The sequence below is a fragment of the Peromyscus eremicus genome, chromosome 19 (assembly GCF_949786415.1).
Source record: "Peromyscus eremicus chromosome 19, PerEre_H2_v1, whole genome shotgun sequence".
NCBI lineage: Eukaryota > Metazoa > Chordata > Mammalia > Rodentia > Cricetidae > Peromyscus > Peromyscus eremicus.
The window spans coordinates 51565383-51587666 of NC_081435.1; the positions used below are offsets into that span (position 1 = coordinate 51565383).

General features: G+C 36.4%; 1 protein-coding gene across 1 annotated transcript in view; it reads left to right on the forward strand.

The window, feature by feature from the left end:
- The window catches only part of Wdr7 (WD repeat domain 7), a 290638-nt gene that overhangs the window by 157189 nt on the left and 111165 nt on the right, over positions 1-22284 (forward strand). Inside the window, exon 20 of the mRNA XM_059246685.1 lies at positions 15438-15659. Within this exon, the coding sequence (XP_059102668.1) occupies positions 15438-15659 (222 nt within the window). The remainder of the gene's footprint in view (positions 1-15437; positions 15660-22284) is intronic.

Here is a 22284-nt window from a genome sequence, read left to right on the forward strand (position 1 = left end):
ACATGTACCTACCAATAAATAAAATAAAGTAATAAACACAAAACAGAGTTTTTCATGACATTTCATCTCCATTTTTGCTCTGTTCCCTTAGCTCCAAGCTGTTGAATTTTATACCTCAATTCTCTTCAATGGACAGTTTTGTTGAGTTTATCTTTCTAATATTCACTGTATAGTTTTGAAGTCTTCTCCTGTTTTTCGTTGCTTTTATAAGTCAATTTCCTCAGTCTGATATTCGCAAAACTCCTTTATTTACTACTTCTTGATCTCTGCCTTTGGTTAGTATAAGCTGGAGTTACTCTGCTTCTGTCTTTATTTATTTGTTCAACAAATAGTTCTTAAGTGTCAACAAGCAGGCATGGTTGGGCAACGTCTGGAAACACAGTGCTGGAAATTTCTATCCCTATCTTAGTGTACCTACCAGGTAGTATTCGTATATTCTACCAGGTAGGAAAAATGATTTGGGAAGGGTAATGAGCATAATAAATGAATGATTAACATTTTCTTCATTGCTTTATTTCGTGTGTACATGCATATGCAGGCTACAATAGAGAAACCAAAGGAATACTGAGGGAGTTGGCTTTCTTCTTCCATTCTGTAGATTCTGGAGATTGAACTCAGCTCATGAGGCTTAGTGGCAAGTGTCTTTACCTGGTGAGCCATCTCAGTAGCCCTTGAATGTCACTTGAATGTGTAGTTGAAGGTGGAAACAAATGGAGCAGGATAAGGAGGATTAAAAGGAGAGAAGTTCTATGGATGCACAAGAGTGAGATCGTCGTCAGATAGGATTTTAGTTCTGCTGCTGGTTTTTTATTTTTTATGTACACCCCCTCTCGTCCTGTCTAATCCAAATGGATGTAGGGACCTCCCTTCAATGCCAACCGTTTCAAACCTTTTTTTGCTTGTTGAGACCACATCCTCTGAATATCCATGAGTTTCTTATTTTTGTACTTGAATGATAACAAGTATTGCTTTGCTCCTTGGATTCAGTTTATTTGTTCATCCATTTTTGCTTTTTTTCTGGTAGTTACTCTTATCAAATGAGCTGGACTTGTAGGAGATTAGTAGAACACATTTATGGGTTATCTGTGGGGGTGTTTCCAGATATTATTGCCATGGGGGACAATGACTGAAGAAGACCTGCTTAAATACGAGTGGCACTATCTAAAAGGCCGAGAGCCTGGATGAAGCAAAAGCGGAAGGAGGAGGAGACCCTGAAGTGCAGGCGTGTTCTTTCCCACAGCTCCCTGACTGGAGGGGAGCAGCTCTCCTTCCTCATGTGATCCCATTGCTGTGATGTTCTACCTAACCACAGGCCCATAGCGATGGGGCTGGATAGCCATGAATGGAAACTGTGATCCCAAGTCAATTCTTCCTTCCTTAAGTTAGGTCATTAGTTATTTGTCACAGTGATGGAAATGGAAACAATACAACTTTTAAGCTCCAGAAGCATTGCAAAAACTTTTTATATGATCCAATTTTTATTTCTTTAAGATAATCATTTAAAGCATCAGAAACTAAACATATCAGGTGTATACCCTGGCTCCTTCCCTTACCACCAGTGAGAGTAAGAAACACTTTCAACCATTATGCCTCAGGATTTTTACCTTGCCCTTTATCTAAAGTTATCCTCTGCTGTGTTTTTTTATGCTCCTTTCCTATTGCCTTCTCTATTTGTGTAGTTTGTCTTTATCACCGTGTGTGCATTCTTTTCCTGAGTCTGTCCAGGAAGGGAGAGCTCATGTCCGCCTCATTTCCTCTTTTGTTAGATGTGTTTGTATGAGTGAAGGGCGGGTGTTGGTAATACCTTGTGTCTTCCATAAATATATAAATGCACAAGTATAAAAAGAGATGTGCAATGAATGTTTATGACCATTGGAGATCACGAAGTCTTTGTTAACATTTCGTAATGATGAAGAGAATACCTCTTCTCTGTGTAGTTTCTACCTGACCCTGACGACTCCGGCTCTTACTGCTCGTTTGTTTCCCTCCGTGTTTCCTTTGGAAGTCAGAGAAGCACTGTCTGCTTTAAAGTCGTCTATTTATGGTGTTAGTGGCATTGCCTTCGGTGTGAAGAAACTAGGAAATGATTATATTTGTGAACAGAAACGCAAGTGAAACGTTTGTGGTGGCTGCAGGAAGGGAGGAGGAGAAAGGGTTCTGCTTCAATGTGAGTTGCAGCCCTAATGTGTGGTAGTTCCTGGAAGGAGAACGAACAGTGCCCCTTCTCAAGCACAGACTCTCTTGACTGGAAGAACATCGGGGTAGCTTCATTCAGTGAAATGAACCTGTCTGTTCAAATTCTTAAAATCATTCGTGCTTTTTAGACATTAATCTCCATATGATTTCCCTATATAACCATGAGTGCGCAGTTTAATGCTGTCAGCTGTTGAGATATTAACATGTAAAAATCATCCGGATTATACAAAAGAAATAGTTCATCTCCACCAATATGAAATTATCATCCCTAAATTTGATCTATGTTTACATCAGTTTACAAAAGCTAACCATTCCCCTCCTCCCCCAACTGACCTAATGCTTCACTGCTCTCCTCAAATAAAAAAAAAAAATCAATATACGCACCAAACACTCATGAGCAACCCTGTAATAATAAACCAGAGTACATGAAACTGAAATGACTAATTCCAGGAAAAAAGCTGATTACCTTTGTAACCAATCACAGTCTTAAAAAGAGATGATGTGCAGTATTACAAATATAAAAATTTCTTTAATTTAATTTTCATAAGAAATGCTTAATCTTCTTCTAACAGTATTAAAATGATGTAGTTTTTCTTTGCTTCTCCACAATCATGTATTTAATGTAAAAAATTAGAAACTAAGGTATTTTAAAATCTTCAACCTAATTCAAATTTTTAATTTCTTTTCCTATCCTTTTAATTTTGCACACATTTGTAACTTGAACATTTATAATATGTATTGTAAATCATTACAATTTGTATGAAAATATTGTATGGCACAGAATATCCCTTCAATGTGTACTAATTTTCCTAGAAACATTGTTTCCTTCTTTTCTCTGTTACCAGCTTTTGTTTTGCTGGTTTCCTGTTTCTCCAATTTTTACACTAGAAATTAAATGTACTTTAAAATATTCATTCTTTATACTACTGCAAATATATCAGATTCTTATGCAAGATAGTGAAAGATCAAGGTATATTATTCACCGTTTTACTAATCTTTGATAGTTGTACTTTGATAAATAAATAGATCATCTAAGATTCAATAGGCCAATTGCAGCATGTAATAGCTATTCAGAGGCAATTAAACTGCCTTTTTTCATGCCAGCATGTGAGCCGCCCTTTTACAACCTTCAACTTGATTCGTGGTGATTCAAAATTAACTTAAAAGTCTTGTTTGCTGACAGCTTAAAGCTTAATTGACTGAAAGCCAAATAGAGTGTGTTCTGTATTCAGCACTAAGGCTATTGATAAAGCCATGTGTAAATTGTGCATGGTGAAAGACAGTGATTGGGCCTCCTGTTCGTGTATTAGTCCACAACTTAGCATTGCTGCACAGTCAGAATTGCTTTGTCCAGTCTTTTATCACACCAGGTTAACTCTCTCTGGAGCTGCTCCAGCAGCAGAGCAGTCAAGTACTGAGCTTCCGCGAGACTGTGGGTCTGCTGAATTCTGTTTCTTAGTTGTGGGTTCATTTAAAATATATATATTACTGGCCTCTCATCTCTGAATGGGACCTCTGGTGTCATTTTTCAGGAACCTTCTGGATTTTTGTACTGGCCATTTTAGGAAATAGCTAAGTCTTTGGGTTGAGGAGTTTTCAAAATATTTTAAGGAAAATGAATATTATAGTATTGATACCTCTTATTTTCTTGCTCCAACACACATACACATATACACACATATACACATATACATACACATTTAATTGAGATAAAAATGGATGCTTAGTAGCTTCAAGTGTAATGTAACTATTATATTCTAAAAATCATTAGACCATAGTATACTTTCAGTACTTCTACATAAAGCATATTTCACTGATTACTGAATCTTTCACATGTGTATTTCTATTTTTAAATTGATCAGCTACTGATTTAATCATTTAAAATTAAATTTTCTGTGTAACAAATATTGAAGATGTTTTATAAGTGCATTTATAGTGCAAGTTTTGAGATTTTTTTGGATACACTGTAAATTCTGACATTTAAATATGCTTGTGGTAAGCTCTTCTGTCTCTTTCTTACGTTACCTCAGTTTTACAAAATCACCAATGCTGGTTTACTATTGTCTATACTAAATAAATATTTGAATTGCAGCTAATCTAACATATTTTTAAAGGCATGAATTCTTTTGAAAACAACATTTTTGTTTCTTTTTTTATAATGTAGTCATTCAGTATATAAAAATCAGTTAAATTGTTAAAGAGAACAAATGAAATTCTCTTTTGTTTTTAACATTATTTAAAGGCTAGGGTAAAATTTAAATATAGGGATAAATCATTATCACTTAAAATAATTTAAAATAATAAGTGTACTCATAAAATATTTCTTAAAATTTAGGACAGGTGGTGTAAGTTTTGAGTCTATGACAAGTAAGAAATTTTCTGTACAGAACTTGAAAGGAAAATAAATTGTATGGCCAGGCCTTGCAGATGTTGCCAGCGCTGCTGCTAATCATAAAAATCCAACTTGACTGTCAAGTTTACCAGTACTAATTCTTTAATATATTTTTAATTTTATTTTGATATTTAGAGACAAGATCTTACCTTGTCACCCAGCCTGGTTTGGAGCTCAATGTATAGCCATCTCTGCTCACTGTTCTCTCCTGCAGCATGGGTCAGTTTTAGTATAGCTACACTTCTTCCAATGTTCCAAAGAAATTTCTTGTCCAGTACTTGTTATCAGTTTATCCTTTGATCAATTCAGTATTCCTGTTAAGGAAAAGTATGGCTATTTTATATTCCCAAGCATGTTACCAGAATTCCAAAATCCCCAGTGCTGCCACTATGACATTCTAGGACAAGAGGCCATTAGAGATGATCTGGCTTGACAAAGGCTTTTCTTTTTTAATTTTTTGAATCATGAAATTCTTTAATAATAACAATGTAGTATAATTACCAAGCTATCAAAGTAATTCTGTACTTATTTCTTAGCAACTGATGCTTTATTTTCATTATCATTTCAGAGAAAAAATGAAAATAATAGACAAAACTAACAATTAGAATGCTAAAAAATTTTCAAATAGTAGTACTTTATGCCTGTAGTATATATACTTGGAGGTTTGAAGCATCTAACAAGTAAATGAACTCTTTTCATTTGTATTTAGTGTCTAGAATACACCTGATCATTTATGTTGAAATCTATATTAAATAAATTGAAAATTATAAGTTGTGAAACTTAGATGGGATCATAAGTATCTGATTATATGGTTTTATATGAGCTTTATAAATGAAGGACAAATTAATGTCTCAGTGAAATGATATTTTCATTAATATCAACTTGAAAGTGATATTAGTGTCATACCATGAGAAAATTATTTTCACCATTAAATGATCTAATAGCATTATTAAATTAAGACCATTCTGTGTTATATATTTAACCTTCTAGGTGATAGAAGATAAGTATACCTTGATTTTCTCTCTCAATTTCATAATATTTTAAATAATAATGGTTCTGGTAAAGTAGTTATTGAGGAACTGAGATGAATGTCTATTGAAATTGAGATTATAATTATACTGATAATGGAAGCATTGTTTAAAAATACACTTAAGATCAAAGCCAAGATTACCTACCAATGGATTCCCTATTAAGATGGGTCTAATGCTGCATGATTTCTTTGTGGAACTAAATAACATTTGATGCTGAATGGTAGGAAAGACACTGGGTTTTATATGTATAGAATATTCCGGAGTGACTTGATTATAGCTCTTTGAGGTTGTGTCTTGTTTCTAACCCAAACTGATCATTACATTGAAGTCCTCTTTATTAATCACTTGTCACCTTTGCATGCTAATCCGAAGTAAGTGTGTGTTAATATTTTGCAGTATTTTGACGAGAGGATACAGTGTGAGACAGTGACTGAAACATCTACATACTGATGAGCACTTACTTGCTAGTCTATACTAATGCTTTAGAGGATGCTGAACAAGTTTAGATGTTAAGCTTTTTAGGAAGAGTGAATGATGGCTAATGATTATTTAATGACAGATCTCTGGACTGAGAGGCATTTAGCACTCAAAGTATACTGCAAAGCCTATTTCTCAAAGCTTCAGACAGGTTTATTTGGTCTCACCTTGAATAGAACAGTGCCATATTGATTTCATTGGTGTGGATTTAAACACACTATCGGCTTAGAATAGCACTACTATGCAGTAGAAAATGATTGTCCTAACCCTTATGGCGACTTGCAGCAATTCTTTCGCATTACCATGTGAGCTTCAGAAGTGATTATGAATTATTTCCAGTATTTGGAGTTTAGTTATGACTTTGGAAAAAATTGGCTGTATTCTAACAGCAAGCAATCATTAATTGGCAGGAAGATTTATGTAGAAGTAATTGAGACTTAAATTTATATATTTAAATTAGTAGCCTTTACTGTATTATATTTGAAGACACTTGTTCTGTCGCAATTGGTGATGCTGCAGGTGGCACTTTGAGTCTCTCTTTCTGTGAAAGCACTTACGTTTTTGATTTGTGAATGGTAATGATGTTTATGCTAAGTACTCTGTTATATTTTTAGTGTGTTTTAATATTCCCTTTGAATTTCCATGTAAGACTCATTATAGTTACTTCAGATGTTTGATAGAGTATCCTTCCAAATTTTTAGATTAAGTTTATTATATACAATAGATGAAAATGTATCTTAAGTTTTTTTCTAATTATTTTTGTTTATTATTTAAGGAACATTTAAAATTATACAGTGTTGAAAGTTCCCAGTAGCAATTCACTTGGTTCAGGTATTAAATATTAACAGCTTTCTATGCACAAACATCTAGGCCAGTGAAGATTCTAGATATCAGTTTGGATTATGCCCACTCATGTACCCTTCACCTTGTCACTCAAACACTGAATCTCCTTAGCTCTTCCTGTCTTTAAAATGTTTATGTTTACCAGACCACAGCCACTACATGACCTCTGTTTCCTCTCCACTTCCACTCACCAGCAATGTCCTGGACCCGTAAGATGATTTACATCCTGGTCTGGACCTGCTTTCTTTTCCTTTTTAATATTACTTGTTCTTTTTATTAAAGAATTTGAAATACAATTATGATGTGCTTATAATTATATTGTCACAACAAATGCAATGTTAGTGGGTCTTTGATGTTCTTTAAATACAGGTAGAATCTGTTTAGATCCACTATAAAAAAATTAAAAATAGACTTGAATTTTTTGATATTGTTTTTTTTAATGGGAAATCAATTTTTTCAACATATTTGGAGGGGATTTTCTTACATAAAAAATATTGCTTATTATTTCCTTTGCAGAAATCAAAAACATGGAGTAAAGCCAGTAGAGAAATCACCTTTTCTTTTGTTGATGGAAAAAATAAGTTATAATTTGGAGAAGTTTCAATTATACATTCTTGCTCTGGATTGTTTTTCTATGTGTTGAGTCCTTGTGTGGGAGCTTGCGATACTAACACTGGTGGTCTTGTGGGGTGGTGGTATGAATTCTCAATACATTTTATCTTCTTTTGACATGATATTCATTTTTTTTCTTTTCAAACAGTTTCATAATTCAGTAATATAATAGTTCAGCCATCTTTGGTATGTGTGTTTACCAACATTACTGCATATATATTTTATGATTTTTTATGTATGGGAATATGTCTTAACAATATACATAGAATTAAGATAAGAGATCATCTGGACACCCTTTATTGTTATTTTTAACTCCTTGGTAGCCTGATAACGTGAACTAGTCAGGAAGAATTTTCTATAAATTGTTGTTTTAGCCTGTAATAGAAATAGATTGTTTTTAAATTAGCATCATGTCTGTCAACCTGAATATTTCACTATATACATATATAGGTTGAGACTATACACACATATATAGGTTGAGACATAAAACTTTTCAGTTAGTATTTATTTCATAAATGACAGATTTTCCAATCTATAGTCACAATAATTCAAGGACTAAGCTGTTCCTGTTAAGATGAACCGAGAAAGGCCCAGAGGCTGCAGATTGGTAACTGATACCCACACTCTAAATGGAGTTAAGAAGGGAAGTCAGTTAGATCAGCTGCAGGGAAGAGAACCAGTTTAGATGTCTGTGCATGCTTCCAGTTACTAGTGTAGGTTTGTAGTAAAGGGAAAATTGGTGGACAAAAGTCCTTGAAAAGATGCCAGATAACACCTGAAATTAATTTGATAATCTAATTAGCAATGCCTTAAAATGAGGATGTATAAAACAATTTTATAAGTTAAAGCCATATGTAATAATTTCATAAGCACATAATTCTCTTCCTACATGCAGTTAAAAAACGATGAAATCCCACACATATGAAAAGATTAGAAATGAAAATTTTGTGTAGCTGTGTATTAGAGTCAAACTTCCCAGTTTTTCATACTGCCTGAAACTCCTTAGAAATGTGTGGTAAAAATGAGAATCGGCCACTTAACAATATGCATATTCCTTTGGCTCAAGAGAGAATAGTTTTTTAACCCTGTGTGATAGCAGGGTTAAAAAGAGCAGATAGTCAATACTTTCTCAGTGGCTCTTTAGAGCGGAGCACGGTCGCTGTTCGGTTTTGCTTGCCTTTATCTGTAAACTCAAGTGTTTATTTTCCTCTTACTTATTAACATAGTTCTTTAAAAATTCCCAAGTTGCCTTTGACTTTTGATTTTTACATTTTTTCTATATTTAACCTCTCCTAAGTTTTTTTATTCCTTACATTTCTTATTATTCAGTTCTCAGGAATTACACTGCCCGTTAAAGTTTATCACATTTAATAACTCCCAGGATACTGAGCATTCTGGGAAAACCTCTCTGTGTCTGCTGTTTGTGCACTAGGTGAAGTCTTCACTGGAAAACTTGAGCCTAGGCTAAGCTATCACACGTTTACTCAGTTCTGTGGCCAGTAATACATTGTGTTCTTCTTAGCTTCCGTTTTCATCCCTCCTTGTTAGCCGGGCAGCACAGGGAGAGCGCAGCCTGTGATGATTTTCCCAGAGCAGCCACAGCAAGGAGTCTCTGGGAACTCCAGTTTTCTCCACACAAGCCTTTAACAAGTAGGAGCTTTAGTCACATATCATTGGGAATAAAAGTATAGTAATTAAAAAAGTTCTACAAACACTCCGGTGTAACCAGATGTCCTTGCTAACACCTCACAGGTGATGTAAAGCAGTTGTCCCTTTTGGTCTGAATTTTATGCCACTGATGCAATTTTTATGTGAATCCAGTAAGTGCTTTGTCATTTTATGAATAAAAATGATCCAGGTGTAACAGTTTTGTTTACTGTGCTGTAAAGAACAGGTGTAAAATCTCCATAGACTCTGACCATCCAGGAATTGTTGTTTTAAAATCCTTCCAGTCTGTTACGGAAACACAGCTCTTCTATGCTAATCTGGTTTTAAGTAGTAAGTCTTATCATAGTAGTTGGGTTTGTAGAGCTACGAGTATGAGAAAAGATTATCTATACAAATGATTTACTGTTTTCAAATCTGTACAATTTATATAAGCATGTGTCTGAAAGTTCCCTTTTTTTCAAGAAAAATTATTACAATTTGTACAGCTTTCAAGAAAAAATCTTGGTTATATGTTTAAATCAAACTTTGCATTGTAACTGAAATCGAAAATAGAACATTCTCTGGGATAATTGCCTGCAAGTTTTTAATTACTTATCTAGATACCAAAATTACTTAAGGTGTTTTTAAATCCCTGTGGTGTGTTTTTGTTTTGTTCTGTTTTGTTTCCCACAAAGTGAGACTGTTTGCAGTAAAAGTAAAGACAAAGGAAACCAATGAGTTTTTTGGATAAAGGGGAAGTAGAATACTACAGATCATAGAAACCAACGTAATAGTGCTTGCGTGAAGAAAGAAATATTGACAGGAGTTGCTGGAAAGGCATGCAAGTTGCTCTTAGTGGTTAAGCTTTCTTGGCTATAGTCTACTGGCACACACTGCCGCAGCAGGCAACTGCGGTTTAAGGCTTCTAATTATCAGAATAATTAGCACAGGACACCGATAACACTAATTGTTTGAAAAAGTAATTTTAACATGGTCAGATATTTTGCCTTGATCTGATTTGGCAGGAAATGCCTTCATGCATTTGAAAATGCACACACATAATACCCATTTTTGCAGAGACATTGCTTCAAGATAGCTCAATGAGTGAGTGGCTTTTGCAGGACCCAGTGTACGCCAGCAGGGGGCCATCGTGCTTGCATACAAATTAATAGCACGTTTGTTTACTCTGGTGTTTTGAGGGGGGAGTGGTGCAGCAGCTGCAACAAAAGCAGAAGCCGCATTATGTCTGGGGGGGCACACTCCCTGCACCCCACCAGCGTGTGAGGAACATGCTGGCAGATAGACCACAAAACCAAGCCGTTGTAGCTATGTTCATAACACAAAGGGAGGAACTGCTGGGCTGCTCACACTGCACCTGTACCTCCTTAAAAATCCCATGAAAGTTTGAAAATAGATGCACGTGCAGTGTGACAGCCATTTGAAATTAGCTGATTTTGTTTTCTTTTTTCTTAAAGGGTGAGAAGATGTAGAACACTTCCAAAGTGTGCAGGTTACGTCATTTGCACAGGAAGTTATGCATGACTTTCCAATAATTCACCGGCAATTATGTATGTTTCTTGCTACAATTTATTTGTGATGTTTTATATAAACTGGAACACTCTAAGTTATTCCAGCCAATGAACATAACATGTAATACTCTCACTGAATCACATGGTTCTGACAGGGAACTAAATTGTGGCATTTACAATAGAAGGCCCCTCAGATCCTCCACCAGAGCCTGTGAAACCAGATTCAGCACTAGTTACATGGAGTCTTTAAGTCCTTTCTCACCGTGGATTGTCTGTGCCTTTTCATCTAATAAATTCAACTTTGAAATATTCAAGGAAGAAGTGGTGTAAACTCTGTAGGTGAAGTTTAATCAGCAGAATATGACTGTAAATTCCTTTAAAACTAGATTGTTTTAAAAGTGAGTTAATATTAAAAGATTTTTACTTCTTTTAAGGATTTTAAAAATCTATTATTAAAAAGCTTTTTTAAATGCCTATTTGGAAGATTTCTCTTGTAGCTGTGAAGCTTGGTATTTTTTTGTGACATTGTATTTTGTCCATCTTAAAGAATCATAAGAATAACAAACGCATACAGAAATATTTAGTTAATCTTAGGTTGAAACAGTTTGGATGGTGAAGACTCCTCGGATTCAGTGTTTTGAAATGTAATTCTAAAATTCAGTCAACACACTTTAAAATCTCAAAAATATATTTGTAGCTTACTCAGGTATAATGTCTTGAAAACCTCACTAAGAAGGTGATACACTTATGCATGGGGATTTAATCACATATATGAGTATCTACATATAGAGAGTTAACTTGAGCAGCAACATACAATGATGGTGAAAGGGCATACCTTAAAAATGTATTGTTAATATTCCATTAGGCACCAGCTCCATCAGTTAAGGTATTAGTCAAGAGAAAGACGGTTTTGATTAAAGTACATCTAAGAGACCATTTGACCACCCTTTTAAATCTGATTTGAAAGCTTCTTGATAGCTGATTTCACTGTCGTGTATCATTTTCAGTTCAACTTCTCCTCATGTACCATTTTACATCCTTTTTATGGTCAATATTTGCTAATATTGACACCCGACACTTTCAAATGTCTTCAGGCTTGAGAAACTAGAAGTAGATAAATTGAAAACTTTAGAAGAATCTTTTATTAGTCAGAAAATAGAAATCTGTGGGGGCTCTGGGGATTCATAGTCATAGAGATTTGACTGGTGTTCCAGAACTCTTCTAATGTCACATAGACATTGTAAAAATTTATTATTTTTCTTTAACTATTAAAGCCTAATAATAGCAAAATAAACTTTATTGTAAATAAAACAAGCCTGCAGGAACCAGAATCTAAAATAGTCCCTAGCTTAATCCAAATTAATTAAAAGAATTTCATCAGCTGCTGTGGATAGATCATATAAATCATGGTTTTCTTTTTATAAAGCCATCTTTTTGGATAAGCTATATAGTGATATATGTCTTATTAAGTGCAAATTATTTTCACTTTGTTAGGTATCACATTTTCTCACATGTGATTCTAAGGCATTATTAAGAGTAAAAGAAATTTAATATCTTTCTATCTACAGTAAACAAATAGATATTCTGAATTTCTAAAATGAGTTTTTTTTAGTACATTTTAATTCATGTCAGATTTATAAAATGTTCATTTTATTATGAGTGTAACTTGGGCTCCATTGTATACCAGAAGTTTCTGACAAAAATTGCAGTTCTATGCCGAGTCATAATGTCCTGGCTTTAAAAATCTTAGTGATATGTTTGTGAAGTGCAACATGTTTTACATATTGTAACAACTTGAATGGAATTCCAATTGAATTCACATACATTGTTCTTTAGTTTTAACTAGAATTTACTAAGATAAAAGTCAACTAAGAAAGCATTATGATATTCAGTCCTAAACAAAGAATCAATGTTTTAAAAACGGTTTTCCCAGCTCAAACCACAGAGTTCTTAAACTATTTTATCAGAGTAGTAAATTGTTGGTATCTACTTATCTACGGTTTTAATACCTAATACAATAACAACCTTCTATCAATATATGGCTAATTGCAGATATAAAGTATCCGCTGGTAGTCCATCTCTCATAAAACCGCCTTTCGCTTTAATTCAAATCCATTGATTCCTATTCCAGTTAAAGCTGAAGAACTTAATATGTCTTTTAATCCTTTTATTGTAAGCTAGGATAAAATTAATTTTACCCCAGAACTGCACAAAGCCAATTAACATGATCTTTAGAGTTATTTAGTAAAGTGCTTCAAATTGTTAAATTTATCTTGACCTCTCAGCTGCACTCTCTGACTGCTTTTTAAATGAAGTAATCAATATCTCACAGCCCTTTTAATAGCTTAAACTTCTCAAATATTTTACCTGTACTCTAGTTAAGCTGTAAGCAAAGTGTTTATTCCTGTTCCTGTAAATCTGGAGTCAATTATGCTAAGTCTAAAGACAATTATATACTTTTGAGAAACCCTGTGAGTTAAATGGTTGTTTTAATAAAATCAAAACCTCGTGTTGTGTTCAAAGTAAGCTAATCATAAGGAAAGACCATGGTCACACAGAATGTGCTTTCTGTCTGCAACTTCAATAGAAGACATTTATGTCCCTCACCACCAGTTCCTCCATTTTCTGCACTGGCTAGTTGAAGGTATTAATTTTCTTACTGTGATAGGGTGATCAACCGTCCTGTCAAGAAAATGGATCTCTGTGTCACCCTTTAGCATGATTAAATGGAGCCATGTCTCTGTGAAAAAAACACCAGATTTTCACGAAACTCTAGGAAGACTTACTTTGAAAGAATTATTTTTAATATCTCCAAATCTCCCTTTTGATTGGCAGTTTCATTTATAGGAAAGCATTGCAGCTAATTAACACATTATTTCTTTTTAACAGAAAATCCAGGCCAGACCAATAAAGGAAAGACATTTCCAAATCTGAGGAACTAAATGTGGGCTTGCTGTTATTTTTAGCACAGTACCAGGGATGCAGCTGGCACCTTATGCCATCACACATCAGTTAGTGTCTCTTCTTTTTCTATTTTCTTGTTCACAAAGATCTATCTTTTTATGTCTAAGTGCTTATAAAAATTAAACACTGAATTTCAGCACCAGTAGTGTTAATACTTATTGGGACAGTGTTACTATGAGCCCAGGTACATGCTAATCTTTAAATTTCACCAAGTGATGTAATTAAGATTTTATATTTTGGCCACTTAGCAGAAGGCACCTGTTACAATACTTACTATTAGTTTAGGGATAAAATGTATAAATGGCTGATAGAAAGTACCAAATTAAACTAGTGTAAAGTCTTAATTCCTTCCCTAGGGGTGGGAGTTAAGACAAGATTGAGGTAATTAAACAGAAGGAACATAGAGAAGGTGGGGGGCCAGAGTGAGAGTGGAACTCTCCAAGTCCCCTTGTTTAATTTCCTCCTGGAAGCTGACCATGTGTACTGCTGTGCCCCTCCCCCGCAGCCTGGCGTTGCTGAGGCTGAGCGGCTGGGGTCAATGCCTTGCCTATTGATCAGTATCCCTGCAGTCCCTTGCTCTAGCAGCTGCTTCATCGGCTTCTTTCAGGGCCTGCTTCAGTACATTAGAATAGAAATCCATAACCAGAGCTGTGCTCATCCAAGCAGGGGAAGAAACTAAATTAAATGGTATAAAACAATCTTGGATCAGGAGTTTGTGCCAATTCATCTTGATCTAAGATGTCACACCGGGCTCTCTGTCTGAGCACCTGGGCTAGAGGCAGCCATAGTGAAAATAGATGGAGCTGCGATCATTCATTTGTCAGCTCCGGAGCAAGGCAGCAGTTAGCAATTCCCTTCTGCAGAGGTCAGCTGACAGAACAATCAGTGCAACTGCAGAATAGAGCTTTCCTTTGAACTATTGTTGTGGAGCATGCTCCTGCTGAGACGTGGGGGAGGGGAGCGGCTTGTTTCCTATTTGCAGAGGACTGTGTAAAGAGTAAAGCCTACAGGACCATAGAGGATGATTCTAGATGCAGGTGCCCTGTGCTCTTACTCCTTGTGTCTGTGAAGTACAGAAATAAGGTTGATTTTCAGTGAATGCACAGAGATCTAGGTTACCAAACTGTTAAATATGAGACTGTCTAGAATTAAGGTCCTTTTAAACACAGAGGAAGTGACTACTGATATTTCATCTCTTTAGTGTCATGAAGCTTTCACATTTTTTTCTTCCACTTTAGGACCTGTTAATATTTTTAATAAATATTTGTTCTGTATTTAAAAACTGAAAATTGCTGTGAAGTGGGAAAATGTATGTTATAGTATAGATTGGAAAATGTTTCTAGTATTAAATATTTTTAAACACCTAAGACTGTCGTTTTTATAGGAGATGTAAGAAATGAGATGTGGTTTTCATGGCTTTGGTAGTTACATTCATTTTCTAACACTGGAGGAGTCTCATGATAAAAACAGCCTACATGTAGGAAAAGGGCAAATAACTAAAGTTTTCTAGGGAAGGAGTGTATTTTAAGGAATAACTCTGCAAAGACTTAGGGCTATTAACAAGGTGTTTCCATCTCTTTGGTTCAGTGACATATTTATTCTTGCCCCACCCTGATGCCCCAGTGCCATTTTCTAAAAATAACTATTCTTTCTGAAGTGTGTTGTCATCTGGAATGTTCTTCTAACCCCACATATTTTTTTGTTTTGATATTCTTTTAATTTGCATTCTTATATTTTGGCTTTCAGGTTGCTTATCGAGTGTCCCACAAATGAAGAAAATGTCCACCTCTTATGAAGAAAGGCGGAAGCAGGCCACCGCTATTGTCCTCCTGGGAGTGATAGGCGCGGAATTTGGAGCTGAAATTGAACCACCGAAGCTGCTGACCAGACCTCGCAGCTCCAGTCAAATTCCTGAAGGATTTGGTTTGACCAGTGGAGGCTCCAACTACTCACTGGCCAGACATACCTGTAAGTTTTCAGATTTCTGATGCTGATCAACTTGATTTTGAAGACATCTTTGTCAACAGAATGTCAGAATATTGAATATATCTTGAGTTTAGTATATCTGTAATACTAAGTTAGAAAACACTACAACCTTTTGGGTCCAGTGCTCTTTATTTCTGAATTTCATTTAAAGTTAAAACTTCATGTCTTCAGGGCTTCTCTAAAAGAACAGGAGAACTGTATTCTTGAAGTTTTGATCAAGATTCTTCTCCAAAATTTATGAAAGTGGGTGTGGACATGCACATGCACTTATTACAGCACACACTTTAAAGGGAATAGTTAAGAAATAGATTTTCTGGAGCTAATTTTTCTTTTTCTTTTTTTTTGGGGGGGTGGAGTGGTGGGGGGAATTTCGAGACAGGGTTTCTCTGTGTAACAGCCCTTACTGTTCTGGAACTTGCTTTGTAGCCCAGGCTGGCCTCAAACTCACAGAGATCCATCTGCCTCTGCCTCCTGAGTGCTGGGATTAAAGGCGTGTGCCACCATGCAAATTTGAGTGACCATGGCCTAGAGAACACGGAGTTAGCTTACCCCAGGGCCCATGTTTTCCTGTGGAAATAGTTTCATGAAGTTTTACAGGAACAGAAAGAAAAAAGTAATAAATTGAGGCAATTAAAAAATATTGCCGGGCGGTGGTGGCGAATGCCTTTAATCCCAGCACTCGGGAGGCAGAGCCAGGCGGATCTCTGTGAGTTCGAGGCCAGTCTGGGCTACCAAGTGAGTTCCAGGAAAGGCGCAAAGCTACACAGAGAAACCCTGTTTCAAAAAACAAACAAACAAACAATCAAACAAACAAATAAATATACATTGATGGCAAAATCAGCAATTCAATTACAGTCCTAAGAGGCTATGTTGATGACATTCTTAGCTTTGGAGTTGATGGAAGCTGGTGGTCTGCTAAGTTAATAGAGTCTGAAAGGTTTTTTATTCTCTTAGTCTAGTGCTTCTCAATATGTGGGTCGAAACCCCTCTGGCAAAATCTCTACCTCTGAAAGTATTTACATTAAAAGTAGCAACGGAAATAATTTTATGGTTTGGGGTCACTGCAACATGAGGAACTGTATTAAAGGGTCACAGCAGTAGGAAGATTGAGATCCACTGTCTTTGTCACAGTGTGTTAGTTCTGACACCGAGGTGGACAAGGAATGGCTATTTAGGGAGCTACAGCTAGCTCAAAATAAGATAATTGGCCTCTGCCTCTGCATCATTCTAACCTCTAGATGCTAATACAGTTCTGAACAGTAGATCAGTAATCAGCTTTTTTCCCAAGCATCCCAGTTCACAAAAGCTAGTTTCAATAATTTTTGAAAAATAATGTCACTTTCATAGGATAGGATTTGAAAAGTTGGAGATTGGGTGGGATATAGAATGGAAAAAGCATGAATATCCTCTGTAATTAAAAAAAATTTCCAATGACAGTTTTAAATGATTCCACTGTTGCAGCTATCTCGCATTGTACAGCTGCCTGCCACCCTGTGAGTGCTGGGGCAACAATGGGTCCAAGGTGTTTTGTAATGAGCCTTTTGGTACTTGGTGTTGGAAGTCCTTGGGCTAAGGCCAGAGTATTCTTACCTTGTCTTAAAAGCAGTTTTAATGAGTTGGGGCATCTTTTTCTTTATTTTATTTATTGAAACAAGGTCTTACTTGTAATCCTGGCTGGCCTGGAACTTACAAAGATCTGCCTGCTTCCTCCTTTGGAGTGCTGGCACTAAAAGTTTTTGTTACCAACCCCTTCTGAATTGTGATATCATTAAGGGAAACATAATCCTACTGATCATATCAGGAGATGTTCCTTTTTTTAAGGCCAATTTTTATTTTAATTATGTGTATGTGTCACGGGTAAGGCATGTGCACCTGTGTGTGTAGGGTGGTATAGTGTGCCTGTGGAGGCAAGAGGTATCAGATACCCCTGGAGCTGGAATTACAGGTGGCTGTGAGCTACCTAGTGTAGGTACTGGGAACCAAACTCAGTTCCTCTGGTAGAGCAGAAAGAACTCTTAACCACTGAGCCATCTCTCCAGCCCTGCTTATTTATTTTTAATTCATTTGTATATGTGTGTGTGTGCATATGTGTATATACATGTGTGTGAGGGTTTCCTGTCAAAGCTAGAAAGGGTACTGGGTCCCCTGGAGCAGTTGTGAAGCCCTGATGTGGATGGTGGGAACCAAACTCAGTTCCTCTGGTAGAGCAGCAAGTGCTCTTAACCACTGAGCCATCTTTCCAGCCTCCACAAAATAGCCTTGTAGAGTAAAACACTATAGGAGTTTGACCTTTATGCAGAGGAAAAAGATAGATGGTACTTAGTTAATCTTCACAGTGGAGCGCTTCACTGGACCTTTGATCCATACTTTTGCTACATAACTGAACTGCCGTATTCATTGCTTTGATTATAAACCTGGTCCAAAGATGTAGCTGCTCCTCTGCACCTTTCTTCAAGATTTCTAATTCAACAGGCAAATGCTTACTGGTGATAACTTCCTGACTCCTATTGACACTGAGATTAGAGAGAAATCATACCACTCCCACTAAAGGAACTCATTGGTTCTTTTTAAGTTTTTTTTTTTAATATTCATTTACTTAATCTTCATAATTAATCTTATAACTTGATGCCTCTGTCCCCTCCATTTCTCAAACCTGGGGCATGCAGGAAGGCTTTGTTAGCCCAGTGAAATCATACCTGCAGCAAATATTGCTTTCAATGTTGTTTCTTGTTTCTGGATCTCATGCTTTGACCATTATGTGGTCCCAGAAAAAAAGAGCTATATGATGAACATATACCATTTAATTGTATCATTTAAGAAAAATAAAAGCTCTTTCTTTCCTATGCTGTTCCTTTGATCTTCTAAATAGAAAACTAAGACTTCTTCATAGTGACTCAGCCAGAAAGTAGTGAGAACAGAGCCTGAGTTCAAGCTTCTTGTAATCTGGAAACTCATGCCTTTTCTATTCTCCATCTGGATATACTGCATTACCTCTGTGCAAAGTATTCCATACTCCCAACCTGCTTCTAAATTCTAGCCTGCTTACCTTTCATGTGTTCTTAAAGGGCTCTGCTTTCCATTCATAAACCCCCAAGTGACCTGTTTTCTCCTGTCTGTGCCACTCCAGATGGCCCAGGACTTAGAAACAGGTTTGTTCTTTACTTGAAATTTTGTCATTCAGGTATTAGAGGTTAGGAAAGGTTTACGTGGGTTGATCAGGTGGCTTGAAAACTGGTTTACTCTTTATCTCCTTAACAAATGAAAGAAATGCTTTATCCTTTCCATATTTTTTGTTGACCGTATACATTAAAACTTATGATTTATGAATTTAAACACAATGTTTAAATATGTTGTTATTTTAATATATTGAGTGCATTGTTTAAAAACACATGAACATGGGCTGGAGAGAGGGCTCAACAGTAAAATCACTTATTGCTCTTCCAACAGGAAAAGAGTTCAGTTCCTGAGACCCACATCAAGCAGCTTACAACTACTCATAACTCCAGCTCTAGGACACCAATGTGCCCATCTGGTCTCTGAGGGCACTTTCATACATGTGTGAATACAGACACATGCACCTGTGTATACACCCCCACACATCCACCCCCCCCCCAAATGAATACACACACACATACACACATACACACACACACACACACACACACACACACACACACGGAAAGTCTGTTCCAAATACTTAAAACATACCTTTATACTTCTGTTTCTCTAGTACCACCATCTGTATTAGTTAGGGTTCTCTAGAGCAGGGGTCTCAACCTATGGTTCATGACCCCATTGGGGGTCGAATATCAGATAGCCTGCATATCGAATTTTTACATTTTATGAGTTAGCTGTGAAAATAGTTTTATTGTTGTGGGTTACCACAATATGAGAAACTGTATTAAAGGGTCACAACATTAAGAAAGTTGAGAGCCACTGCTCCAGAGGGACAGTACTGAAGGAGTGTGTGTGTGTGTGTGTGTGTGTGTGTGTGTGTGTGTGTGTGTACTTTATTAGAGCAGCTTTCAGGCTGTGGTCTTGCTAGTCCAACAATGACTGTCTCCAATGGAAAGGCCAAGAATCTAGCAGTTGTTCATGAGGCTGAATGTCTCAGTTGCTCTTCTATCTTTGTTGGAATCCTGGAGAAGTTAGGTTCCAATACCAGTGAAATAATGTGTAAGCAGTAGGATAGATGAGAGCAAGGAGGCAAAAAGCAAAAGCTTTCTTCTTCCATACCTTTTTATGTGGGCTTCCACCAGAAGGTGTGGATCAAATTTGAGGTGGGTCTTGTGACCTTAAATGATCTAAATTTAGGGTAGGTCTTCTCACCTCAAATGAGCCAAGAAAATCCCTCACAGGTGCACCCAACTACTTGGGTTTTAGTTGATTACAAATATAGTCAGGTTGGCAAACAAGATTAGCCATTACAGTGTTAGTATCGAAATCTTATTTTTCTGAGAAGCCGGGAGTGGACCTGCATGTAAAAGGGTCTCAGTGTGTATTTCTGACTTGAAGGAAATCATGGACTGAAAAGAGCTGTTGTAGGGACTTCTGCAGTGTCCATCCTTCTCTTCCCAAGGAAGGCATATGAAAGTTACCCAGACATTTTAACAGTCTGAGTGGTTTAGAACCAGGTTTACTATTTGGGAACTTTGGATATTGGAATGGATATGGGAAGAGATGAAGATTCTGTTTCTTTAGAAATTTATAATTTTGACTATTTCATTAACAAAAAATTATAGATTTTCAGAGGTTTCTAGCAAGAAATTATGTAGTATTGGCTAGAACTGGTTCTAAAATGCTTTTCTTAATTTTTAAAAAATTCGACTCACATTGTTTTAGTAGTCACAATATTTGTGTGTGTGTGTGTGTGTGTGTGTGTGTGTGTGTGTGTGCATTTTCATGTGGGTGCACATTGTATGTGGATCCATGTGCTTATGCATGTACATATGTATGATGTCTTTGAGGACGTTGTTAAGTATTATTTCTCAGGGTCCATCTGCCTTTAAATAATTTTCTTTTGATACAAGGCATTCACTGGCCTGGAACTCAACAGGTAGCCTGGGCTGGTGCCAGCAAGCCCCCAGATAGCTGTTCATCTGTACCTCCCCAGAACTGGGATTATAAGCCCATCTCCATGTCTAGCTGTTTTGAATGCAGATTCTGGGGATTTAACAGGTCCTCAGGCTTACAAAGCAAGCACTTTACAAACTGAACTATCTTCCAACCCAGATATGAAATATTATAAAAGTAATCATGGATTTGCTTTTTACTTCCACAACATGACCCTATATTTTGTTCAAAGGTCTTGTGTTCATTGGGGATGGACTTGCCTACAGGAACTGAATTTTGAGACCTTTATTTTTCAAATTGGAGATCTTGATTAAATTTGTCATTTTAAGTCTTGCTCTGCTGTTTGGAAAAAAGATGTCTAAATGCCCTGTATCTTTAGCTCTTTTCAATCAGTCATGCATACTATTAATCTACTGTAATGCTCTCTTCCTCTCATCTGTTGCTCTTTTTGTTATATTGGCATTTAGAATGCGTTGCTGCCATTAAATATTTATTCTATTTGGTCTCTTATTGAATGAGTAATAATTATTATCATTTTAAGATAAAGCCATTAAGATAAAATATTTGATGAACTTTAATTGCTAATTGTATTAGTTATTTTTTGTTTTTTTGTGATAAAGCACCATGACCAATGCAACTTACAGAAGAACTATTTTATTTTGGCTTCGTGTTTGAGAGGGTTGAGTATATAATGGCAGGGACAGCGTGGTGGCAGGAAAAGGAAGGTGAGAACTCACATCTTGATCTTACACCTTATATATTTATTGAAATAACATTGAAAAAAGCTGGAAAATCTCTGAAATTAGTTAGAGGTCTAGATTAGGTTACCTTATACCCTTGAGCAATTTAGGTTCTTCTTGGGTGCAGTATATCTATAGAACAAGTGAGGGGGCCTGTTTTCAAGTTCATGTCCCCTTTGGCCCAGTGAGTCTGCTTCCAGATATCCAGCATCCTTGAAAGTTCATCTCCACCTCCTACTACTCTCCTTTCCTTGTGATGGTGGATTCCCTCTTGTTTTATATTAAATGAATTCAGTGAAGAACTGTCTTCTTCCTCTTCCTCTTCCTCTTCCTCATCCTCTTCCCTTTCGTCAATACACAATTGAGGCTTTGGACTATTTCAGAACATTGTTTATGATATTATGTTGTAGAGCTTTTGCTCTGTTTGTTCTTTGGTCTCTGTTCATTTTGTAATTGTAGAATTATGCTGGCACGTCTGTAGTAAATTGTTTTGATCTCTCATTGGATTTTTTACTTTGGGCAGGTGTCATAAGTCATTTCCCTAGGTGGCAGACTCAAAAGTTGATTTGTTTCCAGGACTATTTCCGGGATCAATAGCTTGAAAGGAGGGAATAAAGGAAAACTGGATAGGGGAGACATTGAGCTGAGTTTCAGTTGCAAAGAAAGCCTTTGCTGATCTTAGGGAACCGTGTTATGGGTGACCCTTTAGACTTCCCTCTACTAAGGCACAGGGCTCAACTTCAGTAACTTATGTCACTTAGTCATTGAACCAGAGGTGTCCTGAGAAGAGGATC